Source organism: Molothrus ater, chromosome 1 (genome assembly GCF_012460135.2).
Source record: "Molothrus ater isolate BHLD 08-10-18 breed brown headed cowbird chromosome 1, BPBGC_Mater_1.1, whole genome shotgun sequence".
In the NCBI taxonomy this organism is placed as follows: Eukaryota; Metazoa; Chordata; class Aves; order Passeriformes; family Icteridae; genus Molothrus; species Molothrus ater.
The window spans coordinates 44,106,043-44,124,469 of record NC_050478.2 but is presented as its reverse complement, the minus strand read 5'-3'; the positions used below and the strand labels follow the sequence as shown (position 1 = coordinate 44,124,469).

The 18,427-nt window shown below is 40.2% G+C and overlaps 1 protein-coding gene across 1 annotated transcript in view; it reads right to left on the bottom strand.

Annotated features, from left to right (window-relative positions):
* DNAJC13 (DnaJ heat shock protein family (Hsp40) member C13) overlaps positions 1–18,427 on the bottom strand; it is a 56,309-nt gene continuing 37,882 nt past the window's right edge. Inside the window, 20 exon segments of the mRNA XM_036402918.1 lie at positions 1–843; positions 3,953–4,052; positions 4,855–4,998; positions 5,434–5,574; positions 5,822–6,001; positions 6,965–7,138; positions 8,093–8,135; positions 8,503–8,672; positions 9,106–9,218; positions 9,384–9,458; positions 10,344–10,443; positions 10,795–10,886; positions 11,961–12,138; positions 12,660–12,776; positions 13,103–13,216; positions 13,836–14,003; positions 14,339–14,518; positions 15,786–15,905; positions 16,101–16,175; positions 17,605–17,789. Coding sequence (XP_036258811.1) covers positions 746–843; positions 3,953–4,052; positions 4,855–4,998; positions 5,434–5,574; positions 5,822–6,001; positions 6,965–7,138; positions 8,093–8,135; positions 8,503–8,672; positions 9,106–9,218; positions 9,384–9,458; positions 10,344–10,443; positions 10,795–10,886; positions 11,961–12,138; positions 12,660–12,776; positions 13,103–13,216; positions 13,836–14,003; positions 14,339–14,518; positions 15,786–15,905; positions 16,101–16,175; positions 17,605–17,789 — 2,567 coding nt within the window. The 3' untranslated portion in view covers positions 1–745.

The window sequence follows — 18,427 nt, the reverse complement described above, 5'->3', positions numbered from 1 at the left end:
TTTTATCTCATTAACAAGGCTCTTAATTCCCTTTATTTTAAAATTCTATGTACATATGAATGATCTGTATAATGTACACTCAATATAGAAAGTTTTTATATACTGGATAATGTATAGAACATTTCACAATTACACTAATTTCTTACATAACATGTCAACTTTTTAAGGTTTTTTTGCTGAAGCTTTGTCAATTTGGTCAAGCCAGTTATACATACAAATGTCTAATGCTGTTTGATCCAAGGAAGAAGATAATGTTAATGATTAAGGACATGAGTGAACTGGTGCAGGAACAAACCCTTTCAGGTCATGTTCAATGGAAGTGATCACATCAGACTGAGAAATGAAGGGATGCCCTTTTAGTGGGGTCAGTGAGGTCAAAGTTATTTTAGCCCAATTCCTCTAGACTGTAGCTCAACTCCAGTCATGCTAATTCGTAAAATATAAAAACTAGGAAAGTTTGATTCACAGTCTTGTAAACAAATATAAAGGAACAAAATGTGCTTATGTACAACAAGAAAAAATTCTTGTGTACCCATTTCAGCTGATCCACAGAGTGCTTTCTTGTGTTACAGTGTGGAAGTTAGAATCACTGACTTTTCCTAGAAAAAAAAGTCATAGAAAAAAGGAATAACACTGTCATAAACACCTGGCAAGGCAGTAAGTTCACTTCAATGTATTGGAGGAAAGTGCTGTTCCTCATCACTGGCCAGTCTGCCTTTGTCTCTTCCACAAGGATTTCCAGTCCTTAGCTGACATCTCCCACTTCGTTGTCTACCGGGGGTGGTACGTTGGGCATTACGGATGACGTCGTCCCTGCAGTGAGGTAACCAGCAACTCCAGGGCCTTTCAGGAGGAAAACAAATACTGGGGATTAGTTCTCCCTCAACTGGGTGACTGAACAGCTTTATTCCCTCTGGTAACACTCAGATACATCATCTAAGTCAACCAGACACCTTACACAAGAACATTTAAGAGTTTTTCTTTAGATTCTCTAAAATCTAGGAACACTAGAAACTAAGACTTCTTAGTCTACCAAGTGGAATAGCTTGTGGGGACCATTTTTGGGCTTGCTCAGTTTTTTTTTTATTCTGATATGCCAAATAAGAGAACAAGAACCCCAATCACCTGCATTACCCATCTCACCTTCCATCATGGAAGCAACAGTAAAGCAGGGATGGCATTCCTTTGCTAAAGAAAGGCCCTGCCATGGAATTAAAGTGAGTTCAGGCATGTGTTCCACTACGGGGCTCCTTGTGTATCTTTTCAGTGTTTTAAAGGTTTTTCCCAGCTGCATAGTTCCAGGAAGCCCAATGGGCTGGCCCATGAAGAAACAGAACTGCCTAAAGCTTGTCTAGCCAGCATTTTGTGCCTTCAGTTGGAATAAAGTGACAGCATTCTTGGGATACAGAAATTCTATACTGGAGATCCAGGACTCACACCATTACTAAGTTTCTATGTTGATTATAATAGGGGCAAACAGTTTTGCCCTGCAGGCAAAGCCCCTCTCCCTGGAATTGAAGCCTGGAATTAAAAATTTAGTCATATTGAAACTTTCAACAAATGCAATAAAAATGTAGGTTGCAGCATGAAGTGTTTTAACAGTAATTTTTATCATATTAGTGACTAGAAAACTGATCACACCAATACAGCAATCAACTTGGTCTTAGACCTCCAGCCTACACTGCCAATATTCAACATACTAAATTCTGCTGGGTCCTGTACTCTTCCCCTTTAAGCCATCCTCACTGAGTTCTCCCAAATTTACTATTCCTTCCAGCCCCACCCTCCTTTCTCACACTTCAGCCAAAACATCAGAGCGTGGTTGGTCTCCCTGTAAACAGTCCCACACTACTACTGCGAGGCAGAGAGCAAAACAAGCAGTGCCTCTGGCCATAAAAAGCTCTCTGGCTGCTGGAGGGGACCTCTCCTTGCCAGCCCATCAGTGGAACCTGCCAAGTGTCACACCCACTGCTACCCATCCTAGTGCAAAAATTCCCCATAGTTATCTTGTGCCTCAAGCTTTTCCATTCCCAACATAATTCCAAAGCTGAATTCCTGTGTAGTACCAGCCAGTAACAGCCAGTGCAGGTGTCAGTGTAGTGTGTCGGTGTTGGGCAGTTTGGGACCAGGCATTTGTACAGCTCTAGGACATGCATCTGTTACTCGGAATGCAGCGAGCGCAGCGTGCGTTCTGCGAGGTGGTATCTACCTGCTTTAGAGAGCTACACAGAAGTTAGCAAGCTGCCTGACACAGCAGATCTAAAGCCCACTTCTCAGGTGAAGGGGACTGCTGCCAGTTAGAAGGGAAGGAGAAGAGACACCTGAGGGAAGAGAAATAAGCAAGGGAAGTTTCAAGGGAAGTGCAAATAGCAAAGCAATTTGAAGCAAGACATAAGGCAGAATACAAGATAAAAGAGGTTAAAAATAAAGCTTGGTTTCCATCTACACTTTGCATTTCTACAGCACCTTCATTCTACATTGGCAAGCACTTAAACATTAGGCAATTTAAAAGCAGCAAATGGCCTTAAGGCAATTGGAAAACTGTATTGCCCCCAGTCTCAAGGCTAACCACATCTGATATAGTTTCAGTTCTTGGCCAATAATCAATCAGCATTTTCTTCCTATTCCTAAATCTTTAATATTTATGAAATGCAGTACAAACTGAATCAGTTCCAGTGTTTTTTGTCAAACTGGCATTAAACAATACAAAACCAGAAAACCCCTGTTCAGCGCTAAAGCGCAGAGTCCTGTGTGAAAAAAATACATCAAGTGTTCCAATACCTACTCTCAAAATACAAGCAACTACTTCTAGAAGTTGTAGTTCCTGACTTGAAAGGTTCTTGCTTCATTTTCTCAAAATACATGCTAGTATCTTGCAGGAAAAACTCTGACCATCTGATTTATACCCCATTAATTCAGTTATGCTCAAAAGCTTTACCAAGATTCCTAAATTGGGTTAGATGAGAAAGTTCCATGTGGCACATGGCTGTGTCCACACTGGCTTGTCACAAAGGACTTTCAAACCTCACCTGTCAGGCAAAGCTTTTAAGACCAAGCATTTGTTCAGCTGATGGCTACTGAGGAGCCAGAAGTTTGCAGACAGTTTGCTGCAATGCCATTATTTGCTACATATGAAAACATTTTATATGATAGTGATGTTTTGGACTGTGATACTGTGCCTGTCAAGTGCTGCTCAAGTGAAGGAAGAACAGGAGTTGATTTACAGTGACATAACTGATCTGGGATTATGTCTGCACCATGCAAGGAAGGTTCCCTCAGATGCCAACCTTACTGTGCACACAATGCACAGCACACACAGCTAAAATGCTCTTCATTACCAGTGGGGCTGGGGTGCATCTGAAGTGCCATTTCAATCTTGGTGGCACCAGCAGGGGAGCCACCCAAGGTGCACCATGGCAGCAGTGAAGCAAATGCTGCAAGCTCCACATACAGGCATGAGGCCACCCTGGCAGGGCACTGATTCTGGCTGGAACATAGCCTCATACTCCAACCTATTAGTATTCCAACTTTTCCAACAGTACAACTACCTGGCTAACCCAAAAGTCGTGTTAATTCACACAGCCAACTGATATAGACAGGTTCTAGAACTGAAGTAGACTGATCCTGAGAAAGCATAGAAAGCTATTGTCATTCATCAGTTTCAATTACATCTTTGCTCTATCACTAAAGAGTACTTGCAAGTCTTGCCAGTACCCAGATCCTGTTGCTAAGTATGTACAGTAAAGACTATGCAGAGAAATACATTCTCAACTAGCAAGAAGTTTACCTTTTAGTAAGTGTTTCAAGAACTTACTGTATTTTTACAGCACTGACTGTTCAGACCATGTGATGGTACTAGATCCTGGGGATAAACAGTAACTCCAGAGTCCAGTGTGACAATTAAGTAACAGTTCAGTATCATTCAGGACATAAACAGGAAAGAGTTGCTAACCTGTGAGGTATCCTGATGTTTGTGTATCAGAAATGAACAAATCGTGTTTCTGATCCTTGAAGGCACTCCAAACAGAAGAACGGGACAGAATTTCATTTACCTGCAGTATTTGAAGAGATAACACTGTGAGCAAGTGCCATTTGTCATGTTCTAGGAAAACAAATCCATTTTCTATTGCCAAACCATTCAGAAGAGATTACATCAAAGAATGTGGCAGTAGTACGGGCTGCAATATGGAATTTGTGCACATTTCCAAGGAGACTTTTCCATGTGAATTGTGCAGTTGAACACAATGCTCAAAAGAAGTTATTCAGTACCTCCACTTTATCCTTTGTTCCCCAGAAAGGTGACAAGGAAAAGCAACCCTAGAAGCAGCCCTTGCCACTCACTGACAGCTGAGGGAGAATAGGACTTTTCCTGTACTAGAGCAAGATAGGGACTACTTGGAAGAAAGACTATTCCAAGTTTCCACCCCTTGAGAAAGCTTTCAACAAAAGCATAAGAAGAAGGCATTAAGAACTAGCACAGTTACTGGGACAAATTTACTTAGATGTACATCCATAATGCTGCTGCACTTATGTATTTATTTAGAAAACAGAAGAGAAATTTACATTTATAACACAAGTTCTGAAGAGTTGTCAGTTAAAGATAACCAGTTCATAGAACATTTCTGCACTTGGGATTTGTCTTTTATTAGTGGTCTTCACATGCATTGAACCAACGACTTCTCCACAAGCAAGAGGTGAAGAAATTCCAAACCATAATCATTTTGAAGTTGCAGTGTGTTAACACTTTAGGTGAAATGATGCAAATGACAGCCAGAAGATTAAACAAGGGATGTTCAGAATTTGGTACACACCTACCAAGTGTCAAAGCCCAGATAAGGACTTGTGAGTACTCACCTGTTCCCCATACTGCAGGCTACGAGACATGGATTTCAGAGTCTTAACAATCTGAGCTTTTGTTGCAGATGGGCTCTCCAGGGTCTCAAGACCAACACCTTCAAGCAGCTTCAGAAGATAAGGGACCAAATCTGCTTTCAAAGCCTGCAAACATACCCAAATGAGTTGTCTTAACATGGACAGGAAGTTCCAAACAGAATTTTTATATCACTAGCATTAGTGTGAACCAGAAGTGCCAACAGCTATTACTATAAATGCCAAGATGAGTCCATTTTTCCTGAGCTGTAGGAATACAAACAAGAGAAAGCAAAGATACTGTCCAGCAATTCTGCTCTATCTAGGTGTAAACTCAGTTGAATTAGTTGGCATTCCACTACACTTTTTTAGATGACACAACACTCCCCTGTGCATTAAGCTTCAATGCTCAAGTAACATCCTTGAACAGGTCTGCATTTTAGATAAAAAACTTTTCCAACAAGAAAAGCACATTAGTTAAGTGTCCAGGAGGCTCCCCAGATGCCATTTAAGTTAACAGTTTAAATATACCACATTTCTACAGTCTGAGATTGTACTACTTACTTGGGCTACTAAGTCAGTTTGCTCCTTCTGAAACATTCGATTTAGTGTTTCACAGGCTATCCCAACTACATCCGATCTCTTCTTCATTCCATTCATCAGAGGGCCAATGGTCTCCAGCGATGCCATCGCTCTAACACAAAGCTGTAGAGAGATAAACATCCTGAGGACTTAATTTTATCCCAAAATTAATGGTTATTGCAGGTATGGTCAGCCAACACCATACGTCTCTCGGTGTTTAATCAAGCAATTCTCCATTATTAGCTATAGGTCCCTGCTCACTTGCTACACAGTATTTACAGTTAGAACAGTCCTTTTAGGAACACTACTAAACAATACAAGTAACTCCAGCTATGCTTTTCTCCCCTCAAGCACTTAAATGATTCAGTACCTCATTGTCTGACAATATGTGCATGACACGAATGGCACTTTTAGGAATGGCATTGTTCTTGTGATTCATAGCCTGGATTATCTTGTGAAGATGACCAAGAGGAGGAACTTGATCAGCTAGCTGAGGCTGGGCACTGAACAGGCACACAGTTGCTGTGGTAATGGTTTCTAAAGTTTCCCCCTGCAGAAAATTGAAAATCAATAGAAAGTGTAACTCAGTAAAGTATCATCACAATAACAACATTTCTCACTTGCTTTGCATTATAAATTCTTTTCCCTAATGCTTTTATATCACTTTGTTCTCAATCTGTTAAAGCAACAAGTGAAGAACATGATTATCAGCTCAAATAGTGGCAAACATTCACTAGTTCCACAAAGACAGATCACACAGGAATTCCTAACCACTATTTCTAGCATACTGAGAATCCAGTGTATCTGGCTAAGTTGCTTGGTGGAAGCACTGATAGCATGGATGTTTGGCTGACCACCTGAATTCCTAAAGGATTCTGCAGTCTGTGCAGAAGCACTCGTCATGCCCTGTGTATTCTGCATGCCTCTACAATCTGCTGTCACATCTTTGTAATAAAGGTGCCTGTTTTATTCAACATGCTAGTTAGATTCCATCCTGCAAGTCTAACACAGAATCTGTCTGAACACTGTTTAAAAATTAATTTTTAAACTGTAACACATTTCCTGTGCTCATTACACTAACTAAGGTGGCAGCCTTAGTCACATAATTTATACCAGAGTGGGAACTTAGTGTTGCAGAAGGACAACAGAAGTCTCAAGAACAGAAAATTTTTAGGTGGCGTAGAACAAGGCCATTTTTTTAGGTTGGTCAGTCATGGAATAATTAAAAGAGACACCTCATTTGTTAAGCCTCATCTCTAGCACAAAATAAGTCTCTAAGACTTAACTGAAGCTAATTCTATGGCTTCAGGAACTTTAAAGACCTTGATTCATGTTCAAAAGTTGCCTAAACATATCAACACACTTTTACAGAGAGTCAGAAAGCAGACAGAAAACCCCATTTATGATGGGAATAAAATGTGAGAATCTAAGCTAATCAGAAACTAAAAGACTAAAAACTTTAAGAATGCTAAACAAATTCAAAGCATAGAATCAGAAAAAAAAATCATCTTACATGGGGGTTATTTTTCTCCAGTAGTTCAGTAAACTTTTCCAACAGTGCAATGAGAAATTCTCTTGGTTTCCGTAAAACCCAGGCCGGCTGGGCAATAAAAATCCTCAGGAAGACTCCCCCCACTGAAAGTTCACCCTCTGCTTCACCATACACCACAGCAAAGTCTTCAGGCAGCTGTTGAATTGCAAAGTAGAAGTTATTGACAAGGGTATTTGAGAGACCTAAAACTGTTTCTCTAAGTGGTCATGGTCACTAACTGTATTCTCTGAAACAGAGCTGTGCAAGGCCAATAAACCCTTCATCTTGAAAGAACATGAGGTAAGAAGTGACAGCAGAAAGAACAGTGCAGTGCAGGCAGTACCACTACAGTGAACTTTTCTTTCAAAGAACACAAATAACTGAACCTACAACTGCAACCAGTGCCTGCAACTAGACCCTAGTTCAAGAGAAGCACCAGCAACGAGGCTGATGATACAACAGCCCTTTCCTTCCTTGCACACTTCAGGGAAAGGTTTCTCACCATCGCTCCAGGAAGTTTCCAGTTTTCATCTGGATCAAAATAGACATTATGATGTGTTCAGAAACTGGTTTAATGTTGAACTAGAGGACTGTTGGAAGGAAGTCATGTCTAGCTTTTCACAGATACTGGGAATCAATACATGCTGAAACACCTCATTGATGGGACTGATGCGAGGGAATGGCTTAAGGACTCGAATATTTTTTGAGACCCAGTGACTTACTAAAGTTACTTCACATTTACCAAGAGCAGGTTTACTATGGCTGTGTAGTGACAGGACTTTTTCCAGCAAGCCAGTGATGTCTCAATATTCTCCTTTGTTGCTGACTTTTGATGAGTTTTAGAAACACCTAAACTATCAAAATGTTCAGAGTATGCTGACAGTGGTTTTACCTATGTCTCATTTCAAGCTGCAAGCTAGTAACAATAGCATCAATTCAACATTAAACCAGTTATGTTTTCAGTTATGAACAGTTATGTTTACAGCACAGCAGTGAACTTCTGTTAGTACTTTAAGAGAAAAGCCTGTTAAGAGTCCAATACAAGCATCTATTATCATGTGGCTTACAGCCTCCATGGACACACCCAAAGCAGAAACAGGATAGTTTTACCTTCCAGTTAGTGTCAGGGTTGTCCCTCTGAAGTTTAAAGTGCCTTTAAAAAGAAAGTAAGTTTTAATGAGCAGTAAAAGAAGCAGTTGTCTTCTCTACTTGACACCTTAGTCTCCCTCCATCATTGTGCAGCAGCTCCAGTTTCTAAGCTCCATTCTACCCCCATTGTATCCCTCCAAATCCTACAGCAAGTGAGCAAGTACCTGGACTGTGCACAAACTGCACCTGCATCACTGACTTACTGGTACAGTACACAAACAGTGAACAAGTTTATTTCACTGAAGTCTGGCTTGTAAGAATTCTACTTTATACAGGCAAAGCTCTGTCTCACAGTTCTTTTACAGCAACTCTGGTTCACTGCCAGAGAGTGTCTCAGTTAAAGATAACTGAGTCAGAAGGTTTCCACATACTCAAGCATCATTTCTCGAACTGTTGTTGATACTTTCTCTCTGGAGCTGTCATTCCAAATTAATTCTGGATTTTCATGGGTTCCCTCAAAGATATGAACAGCAGCTTCAGGGTTGTCTCTCATGGCATCCATGAAGACTCCAGGTAAAAATTTCATTAGTGTGATTCTGACCTAGAAGGGATGAACATAAATGACACTTAGTCTATCATATGACAAACTAACTGACAGGACAAGCTCACAGAAATAGAAAACTCCACAATGTCCAACTGTCTTTAATGCAAGAATTGTCAAGTGCTAGACTACAACACCACAAAATAAAACGGTGCCATCATTTCAAATAGCAATACCCAGTGACACTGAAATCTAGGTCTCTACTGTAAAGTCATTACAAACGGAAACCAAACTGCTTATACAAGTTACTGTACATACAACAGTTTCTAGAAGTCTGCTCACTTTAACTTCAGATTAGAAGTTAAATTTTGAAAAAGCCTGATTGCTCCTTACATGAGTATTTCAGACACAGAAGAGGATTTTTTTGCTCACCTTTAGAGAGATGCAGGTAATATCAAGAAAGAGTTCCAACATGAGCCGTTAAGATTCTTACCTTTGGACCCACCAGCTTATCTGCAGTCATTTTAGCAAAAAGCTCTGCCGTTTGGGCTCGGACCTGGGGATGAGTTGAGTTGCAAAACATATCTAATAAGTAGATCAAAGCACCTGTAAAAAAGAGATAGGGAGCATCCAACTTAGTATATTTTTCTGGTCACAAATAGTAGAAAATCTCCAATTCCACACTGATTATTTTAAAGGGAAGAAAGTGGCCACTCCATGCACTTTAGGCCCATTGTTGCAGACACATTTGCCTTCAGTGTAGTACTGTACCTTTTGCCATGGCCTCTTTAATTATTTTTGTGCTAGATGTCAGAGCGTACAAAGTTTCAAGGACAAGCTGCCGACCTGTCAAAATAAAGAGCATTTAAGAACTTTGTGTCACAGAGAATGAATAAGGGAAGATAAATGTAACTGATCTCAACAGAAAACAGTATCAAAATGCAATAAAGCTTCGGACAATTACAAACTTAGGGATTTCTGCCTACACTACATTAGTTAAGGAATGTCAAATCAATCCCACATTCTAATACAGCATAACTTCTTAATTAGATTCTAATTAGCTAAATTCCCAGAAATAATTTGTCAATGGAACACTACACAATTCAGAAGTGATCAGAATACCTGCATTTCCTATGTTTCAGGTCACACATTTAAGACAAAAAACTGGTCACACACATTTACAACATTTTTGTAAACCATCCTTGTTAGCTTTGGATATGATAGTCACTAATGTTTAAATCAGCTGACAGAAGTGACTTAGCAGCATATCATAGGGCCTGTGTGATGACAGAGATGGTCTAAATGTAACATTTGTTTAAAAAACTATTTCTATTCCTGCTTCTTGTCATCTTTAAAAAAATGGCAATTCGTGTTTGATAGCTCTGCTTTTCTTATCTAGAAGAGGACAACCGATAGCTGAAGAATGTTGTTAGGACTAGGCATAGAAATGCTTCACTGAGGATGTATTGCAGTACTGTCTTTACTGCCCTCATTAACAGCTGAGCAACTGGAATGGAGCACAGCAACATTTGGGAAGCCTGAGGAAAGCTTAGTTTCAATGTATAGGTGTTCTTACTGTAGCTTCTATTCATAACCCAGCTCTCTATCTTATAAAGCTAACAAGACCATTGTAACCTAAAACTCAGAGCTGATTTCAGTCAGCTGCATTCTTATAAATTCCTGAGTTGGAAGCCCTTTCCCTTGCAAGATGGAGAATCCTATGGTACCTACTTGAAGGTAAGGAATGCAGGAGTGCCAGTAAGTTGGCAAGGACCATTGCCTCAGCAATGTTGTTAACACATTCTTGATTACTTGTTACTATGTTCACTACCTGCAAAAGATCAGAAACAGCACTTGATTATACTTCAGCTATTCAGACACTTCAGAAAACCCAGTGTATGAAGTCAGCCAATTCACTGGCCAACAGAACGGACATTTACAACGCTTGTTCCTGCCACCAAATTGTTTTGTCTCTTCAGGCAAAAAGGATGCAAAGGCACATGCATGGCACATGTTCCTCCAAGGAGGAACTGACACCTTGGAACCCCAATCTTAGCATTTTTAGATGCTACCCTAACAGCTATACAATCAGGTTTGTTTATGGTGACTACATAAAGCATCCAGACAGGGAGGCTGGGAGTTTGTGGGGGTAGGTTTGTTTTTTGGTTGGTTTGGTTTTTACCTCCAGAGCCAACTGCTGCACCAGGCCAGCTCCATGAACACGCAGAAGGGAGAATATCAACTTAAAGTGCCCTATGCATTCACATTCAGAACCTGCAAGAGACCAAATAAGTTACTCTCCATGCTAGCCAAAGCATTCACTGAGGGCCAATTCCCATGCCCATATTTCACTACACAGAGAGGTGTTAAAGACTACTCAGCTGCATGTAGTCAGCCACAGAAGTTTCAATAGCTCATAGAGGACAGCACCTGCTACAGAGTTAGAAGATTATGGACTCCTCTCCATTAATCTACCTTCCACAGAATTTCAGGTCAACAATACTTCAAAAACAAGAGGGTAACTCCCCACTCCAAGGAAAGTAAGTGATGTAATTCTTGGACTACCTAGTTACTTGCATTCTTATAAAACAACTAAACAAATTCTGTAATTTTATTTATCATTGACCATCAAAACCTATTGTCTTCAAAGACACTTGCCCTTTCAGAATGTCCCAGCTCAGAGCAGGCTTGCTGTCTCCAGCAGGAGCAGCTGCCTTCAGGTTTATAATTGCAAGCCTGGAGAACATCCCAACAAGTTATTATTAGATGCCACAATAGTAACATGATTTGTTTTCAGAAGTAGCATATAATACAGTAGGAAAACATCCTAATCATTTATGTCAGGCTTTTCCAGTCTGTACATTGATGTTTGCTCACTAAACTTTGCTGCCCACTCTCAAGAGCATCTTCTCCTCTTGCTTTACTACAGCCCTAACACAGGTGACATTTAGGTGTTTACTAGCACAAAGTACTCAGTTCAAGGAAGATTTTATGATGCAAGGAAGTTTAAAAAACAGCTGAAGATTCTTTCAAGGATTACAGAAAGTTTCTTTCAAGAAGTTTAAGTGATCCTAGCAACAGCAGGATTGAATTACATTTAAAACCTAATGATTCAGACATGAAAACAGATAAGGCTTGAATTTAACCCAAAATTTTGCTACATTTACCGACACTGTTTTCCAGGTAAGGTAAAAAACCAGCAAGCTTATATGGCTTACCAACAATGTTAAAGTCTGTCAGCAAGCAAAAAAAGCTCCTTTCTCACTGGAAGATGCAGACTACAGAGGTTCAGAGTTTTTAAGGCTGTCCACAGAAGAGTATACTGGGGAAGTTCAGTTTTAAGCCTACCTGGGTTGTGTTTTATGACGTTTCTCAGAGCCTCCAGGGCCATTTCAACTCTCCTTAAGCGATCTCCGTGTTGATTGGACTCCACTTTCCCAGTCTGAGTTATCGCCATGAGCGTATGAAGGTACTGTGCTTGTGAGCCTACGTAATCCAAGAGGCTTGCAGCAAATGCTTTAGGGAGCTTTGAAGTAGAGATGACAGCATTTTTAGTTGTGTGGTGGAACAGTACCCACAGTAGAAGAAAATGTATACAAATAACTTCTAGATTTCACATATTCCTTTCTTCCAGGCAGGCAGATCTTCTCTATGATCACTTTAACATCTGGGTCACATTAAACCCTATTTCTATCTAATCATACACTTTAAAAGCTGCACTACTCCAACAGGTGTGTGTTTGCCCATACATAGAGATTGACTGTAAAGCCAATAGGCACATCCTGGAATTACTGAATCCACCCAAGTGTCTGCATCACAAGCTTGGAGAGAGAAGTCATTAAGACATCTGAAAAGCACATCATTATGACAGACTTGGTCTTTTAATTTATTCTGCACCAGTATAGAGCTTTCTCATAACATGCTGATCTTGAAGGAAATTTCCATAACATTTTGTATTTCCTCCATTCTGTTTGCACTGACAGATAAACAGGAAAAAGGAGCATTCCAAACGCTAGTTTCAAGAGAAATTTTTTAGCTACATCTCACCTCTAGTTGGAAAGTAGGGACCTCATTGTAGACTCTAACAAAAACCTCTCCCACAATAAGTTCCTTTGCATGGTCACTGAAGACAAAGTCAGATCCATAGCTCTTGTCACAATCACCCTTTAAGCAGAGATAAGCAGCACAAGCTCAGACAGAAAATCTTGTAGGAACTGTAAAGCTATAATTCCATCATGAAATAGGCAATACTTGAAAACTTAATGCTTCAGCAAGTCAGAAGCTCAGACTGAAACATAACACGAAATGAACAAGCAAAATCTTAGGGTTTCTTGTTTTCTTTTAAAAACTACGGAATGAAGAAAGTGACTTTGGGGTAGACAACAATGGATACTTGTATTAACCATACACTTGCATCCCTAGAGTATCTAGGAAAACAAAACAGTTTTTTTAAAAAATAGTACTGAGATTTAAAGTAAAGAATATCTTACTCTCTTAATCATGCTTTCTTGCTGAGATTCCAAAAACTCAAGTAATTCAGCTCGTGTCCCATTGTTCCAGATCAAGTAGGGGTTCTCTGTGTTACTGTTAAGCATCTTCAGAGTCTAAGAAAAGGAATTTACACGATGTAACACATTTACACCAGTTTTGGATCGTTATGCACGGTAATCAGCATGTTTCATGGTAATCCCATTAACAGCTAGACTAATTACGCAAGCAAGTTTAAAAGCAGGAAACTTCCCATATTGGAAAAACATACAGGGAAAACAGTATGTGCAAGTTATGTGGTAAAGTACAATCTAAATTTTAGTTTTCTGTTTGTTCTGCTCTGAGACACACTTACTTCAGATTCCCCGTCCATTTTTGACAGTGAGCAGCAACTACCTGCAGTATCTCTTTACAGATGACTTCCTTGGCACCACTTTTTAAAAGTTAAACTTAACCTTTGCTCTCCATCATCATTATGTCCTTAAGCCTTGAACAATTAACTCCACATTTTTGTTCCTGTACTTGTTTTGCAAATATTAGTCTATAAAGCACTGTTCCTGTCCATAGTGTTTGAGGCTGAACCAGTTTATTTTCTCTGCAGTTACCTCAACTGCAAATAAAAATCACACTGCTGTTCTCAGTATCAAGTTGGTCTAAGAGAGTTCAGTGTTTTAGAAGTGAGCAGCTACTCCTTTTATAAATCACTAGAGAAAGTTTTGGCCAACAGATGCTTACCTCAGTAGGACTGACCACAGCAAGTTTTCTTGCAATGTAGGGTGTCAACATTCCAGCCAAGCTTTTCCTGATTGCTGGGTTTTCAGGAGTAGCTTGTTCATCAGAAAGATACCCTCCAAGGCGACTCAGGGCCAGGAGACTGAGCTTAGCAAGGCTATTTGCTACCTCCTGAAAAATATGGAGACAGACTGAGAAAACCTAGAGCTTTCTTCTGATAGCAAAAATTTACTTTTATACTGTTTGATGTAGATTAAAAGTGTCTTGCATGAAGTCCATTAGAAATCATGGGCTTTGGCAGCTTTAACAGTTGAATGCTTCAAAAAACAAAAAAAAAATCTCAAAGAGTATTCATCACTATACAAAAATTCCCTTCCAAAACTCTCTGTTGATGTTACTCTTCATGCTATTCAATGATTCTAACAAATATTTGCATACACTTGGACTCTTAGTAAGAGATGGCAAACAACAGCCGCTGATTGTTGACAGCACCTCAGCAACATTACCTGGTGGTTTGAATCTTCACTTTTCTGAATCCCGCTCTCCTCCAGTGTATAGTCATAGTTGAAGAGGTAACCCAGTAAGTACCACAGAACTCCAGCTTGGAACAAATGTGTTTGTAGCCAGTAATCTAAGGCAAAGGAGCTAACACACTCTACTCCTAAAGCAGCTACTCGTGGTATGGTCTGGGGGGAGAAAAAAGAAGTTTGCCTTAAAGCCTGTAACCAAAGAATGCCAACTGGTTTCTGTACATAAGATTTAAAAGCCCAAACTTGCTAATTCTGCAGTACTATCTAAGCAACCCAGAGACAAAACTGAAGTAGACATAATTTCTGCACCTGTAGTATTGATAACCAACAACATGGCTAATTAGTCAGCATCTTTCAAAGGGAAGAGTACTTGAATAGTTATTTCATATGATTAGAAAGAAGCATTGATGAACTGCTGGAAAAGCAACTCAGAACTGCAGCAGAGATTGCCAGGAGACTTTTTTATGGCAATACATTTGTCCTGCAGGGACTAAAGAACACACAAGCATATACAGTCAATTACTAGAATCTGGTTTTAGTCTTCTGTTTTCACACACCCCACATGAAGAGTTAAAGACAAGCTTTCCTGTCTTAATTCAAACAAAATTAATCATTTTTATAACACGAGGCAAGTTCAAAAGAGCTAAATGGCAAGAAAACTTCCTAAATATTGTTCCCAGAGTTTATGCTGACTTTAGAGTCTATCTGCTTATACAAGGCTTAGTTGTAGTACATTTATTTGCTAATTAAGTACAGTAAGCCAAGCTGCCTGATGCGTCAGTTAAAAGGCAAAAGTAGCTGAATCTTTAGAGTGGCTGCAGTTTAAATCTACAGATTAAATGGATTCAAATACAAGTGTTGAAACAAGGTAGTTGAGTTCTGTATCTCATGATTTGCTGGGATCTTACAGTAGGGTTTGACCAGGCAATGCAACTATGAGGAAAGGCCGAGAGAACCGAGTTTGTTTACCCTGGAAAAGAGAAGGCTTCAAGGTGACCTAATTGGGCCCTCAAGTACCTGAAGGGAGCATGCACAAAAGGAGGAGAGGGACTATTTACAGCTGTATGGAGTGACATGACAAGGAGAAAAGGCTTCAAACAGAGAGAGTAGGTTTAGATCAGATATTAGGAAGTATTCTTTACTGTGAGGGTGGTGAGCCACTGGAACAGGTTGCCCAGAGAAACTGTGGATGCCCCATCCCTGGCAGTGTTCAAGGCCAGGTTGGATGCAGCTCTAGGCAACTTGGTCTAGTGAAAGGTGTCCCTGCCCATGGCAGGGGAATTGGAATTAAAAGAACTTAACGTCTCTTCCAACACAAACCATTCTATGATTCCATGACTGTCTTATCTGCCCAAAAACCACAATATTCCCCTAAACATTTAACAGTTAAACACCCATTTGGACAAAGGAAAGGAGCACTCACCTTGCCATAATACAGTAGTCTACAGAGGTCCTTAATTATGTTGGGCATTTCTGTAATCTTCTCTCTGCATTCCTCAAACTGAGCTGCAACACTATAACACTTACTAATGTATCCACATACCTACAAAACACAATATTTTATTAGTTCCAGGAGGAGGAAAATGCATATTTACAATTCTATTTTTCATATGTACAATACTAGATCAATTTTTTTTATTGACTTATACTTGGTTTTATTATCATATTATACATATATACACAATGCAATCTTCTGAGAAGACCATACATTCATTTAAAGCTGCTGCTTTAAACTCACCTGTACAGACATATCATCTGGCTTGCTAGATCGAGTCAAGACTGCTACACAACGATTAAATGCTTCTTGCAATACCTGTGAGGATTGAATGATGCACACATTCAGTCACAACAAAAAGATGTAAAAGCCAGCAAAACCAAAACATTAGCTGGTAAAGTCATTTTTAATGGCTGAAAGGAAACATTTAACAAAAATCTGCTGCTTGCATAAGTGGTTTGTAGTGCAAAATTCCTTGCAAGTACTAGTAATAACCTTTGATGCTTTAAGAGTTGACAGTCTTCTCACACGTGAGCTAATACTTCAGTCAGTGCACACATGACTAAGCTGTGTGGGAGTGTGGATCTCCTGGAGGGCAGGAAGGCTCTACAGAGGGATCTGGAGAGGCTGGACCAATGGACCAAGGCCAGCTGTGTGAGGTTCAACAAGGTGAAGTGCTGGGTCACAACAACCCCATGCAGTACTACAGGCTGGGGGCAGAGTGGCTGGAAAGCTGCCCAGCAGAAGAGGACCTGGGGGTGCTGCTCAACAGCCACTGAACATGAGCCAGGGTGTGCCCAGGAGGCCAAGGCAGCCAAGGGCATCCTGGCCTGGATCAGCAACAGCTGTGGCCAGCAGGAGCAGCACAGTGATTGTCTCCATGTACTCAGCACTGGTGAGACTGCAACCTTGAATGCTGTGGTTATTTTTGGGCCCCTCTCTACAATAAAGAGATTGAGGTGCTGGAGCATGTCCAGAGAAGGGCAACAGAGCTGGGGAAGGTTCTGGAGTACAAATCTGGTAAGGAGGAGCTGAGGCAGTAGGGGTTGTTTAGTCTTGACGAAAGAAGGCTAAGGAGAGACCTTATCACTCTCTACAAGCACCTGAAAGGAGGCTGCAGCAAGGTGGGGATTGGTCTCTTTTCCCAAGAAACAAAAAGACAGGACAAGGGGGAATGGCCTCATGCTGTGCCAGAGAAGGTTTAGATTGGATATTAGAAGAAATTTCTCCACTGAAAAGGTGGTCAAACACTGGAACAGGCTGCCAAGGGAAGTGGCTGAGTTGCCATCCCTGAAGGTAATTAAAAAGGTATGAGGATATCATTTAGTGAGACTTGTCAGTGTTGGAATTAACAGTTATACTCAATGATCTTCAGCATCTTTGCCAGCCTATATGGTTCTAATATTGTAATATGTGCAATGAAAAGGCCTTCTGCTCAAGTGACTTGTTCACATTTATCTCTTCTTTCACATAAAAAATGCAGCAGTTCTGTAAAGGAGTAGAGAAACTTCGTATGTAGCTTGTTTATCCACAGTTCAATAGACTAGCCTAGGTCTAGAAAAGGGTATACTCTGCAAGATGTTTCTCCTACTGTATCCAGAATATCTGAGATGTTAAGAACAGGTGTCTCAGGATCAAATGTGATTCTCAATTACATCTGATTTCCCAGGCATTGAGGAGCTAAGATTTCTAGCTATGGAAAAGTTAGACTAAAAGCATGCATTTCAACACATTTCTTTACATATACCTCAATTCCACTTTCTCTTCTCAATTCTTCTGCATTTAATGCTGAACAACTGACAGTATGAAAAGCAAGTTCTGTAGCAGCAGGCAACAGTGGAGATTCTTTGGAAAACAGAAGGTCATCTGATGTTTCAATGGTAATGGTCTTAATCAACATAGGATAGCCTGCATACTTGTAAGGTTTCAAATCTGAAAGAGGGAAAAAAAGTCCAAGTTTATGTATATGCACAGTCTAAGCAATTTAAGCCACCAAAAAATTATTGGTGGAAGATACAGAAGATATATAAGGACTAGGAAAGGAAGCCAAACACCCAGGAAATCTGGAACAAGACTGAGCAGTCCACACAATCTAACTCCTCATCACATAGAACTGTTCATGCTAGAACCTAACAGAGCTTCACAGGAAGAACTCATTTAAGATCAAAAAGGCTTATCTCCAGCTCAGTAAGCCCCCAAGCTCAAAGCTTTCCCAATGATACTTGTCTCGCTCCAGAGAAACTCAAGTATAGCTTAGTCTCTGTCTTGGGCTAGGATTGACTAACAATAAGCCTGTAAGGACATTATCCAGTTTGTCCTGTAAGACATATTTTAAGTTTTAAATTGCATTTTTCATTCATGTGAAATTCAGCAGTGCTAAAGCATGATTTCATTTTTCATATGGAGCCAACTGCAAGCCAACACGTTTAAGTCTAGCTCTACATAACTGACAGGACTGTGGTTGCACTTGAGGTTCTTAGTTCACCATTATAATGTAACACTTAAACAGCAAAATACTGTTGGCTCTGCAGGACTTGGACATGGCAGCAGCTACCAGCCTGGGACTGTAG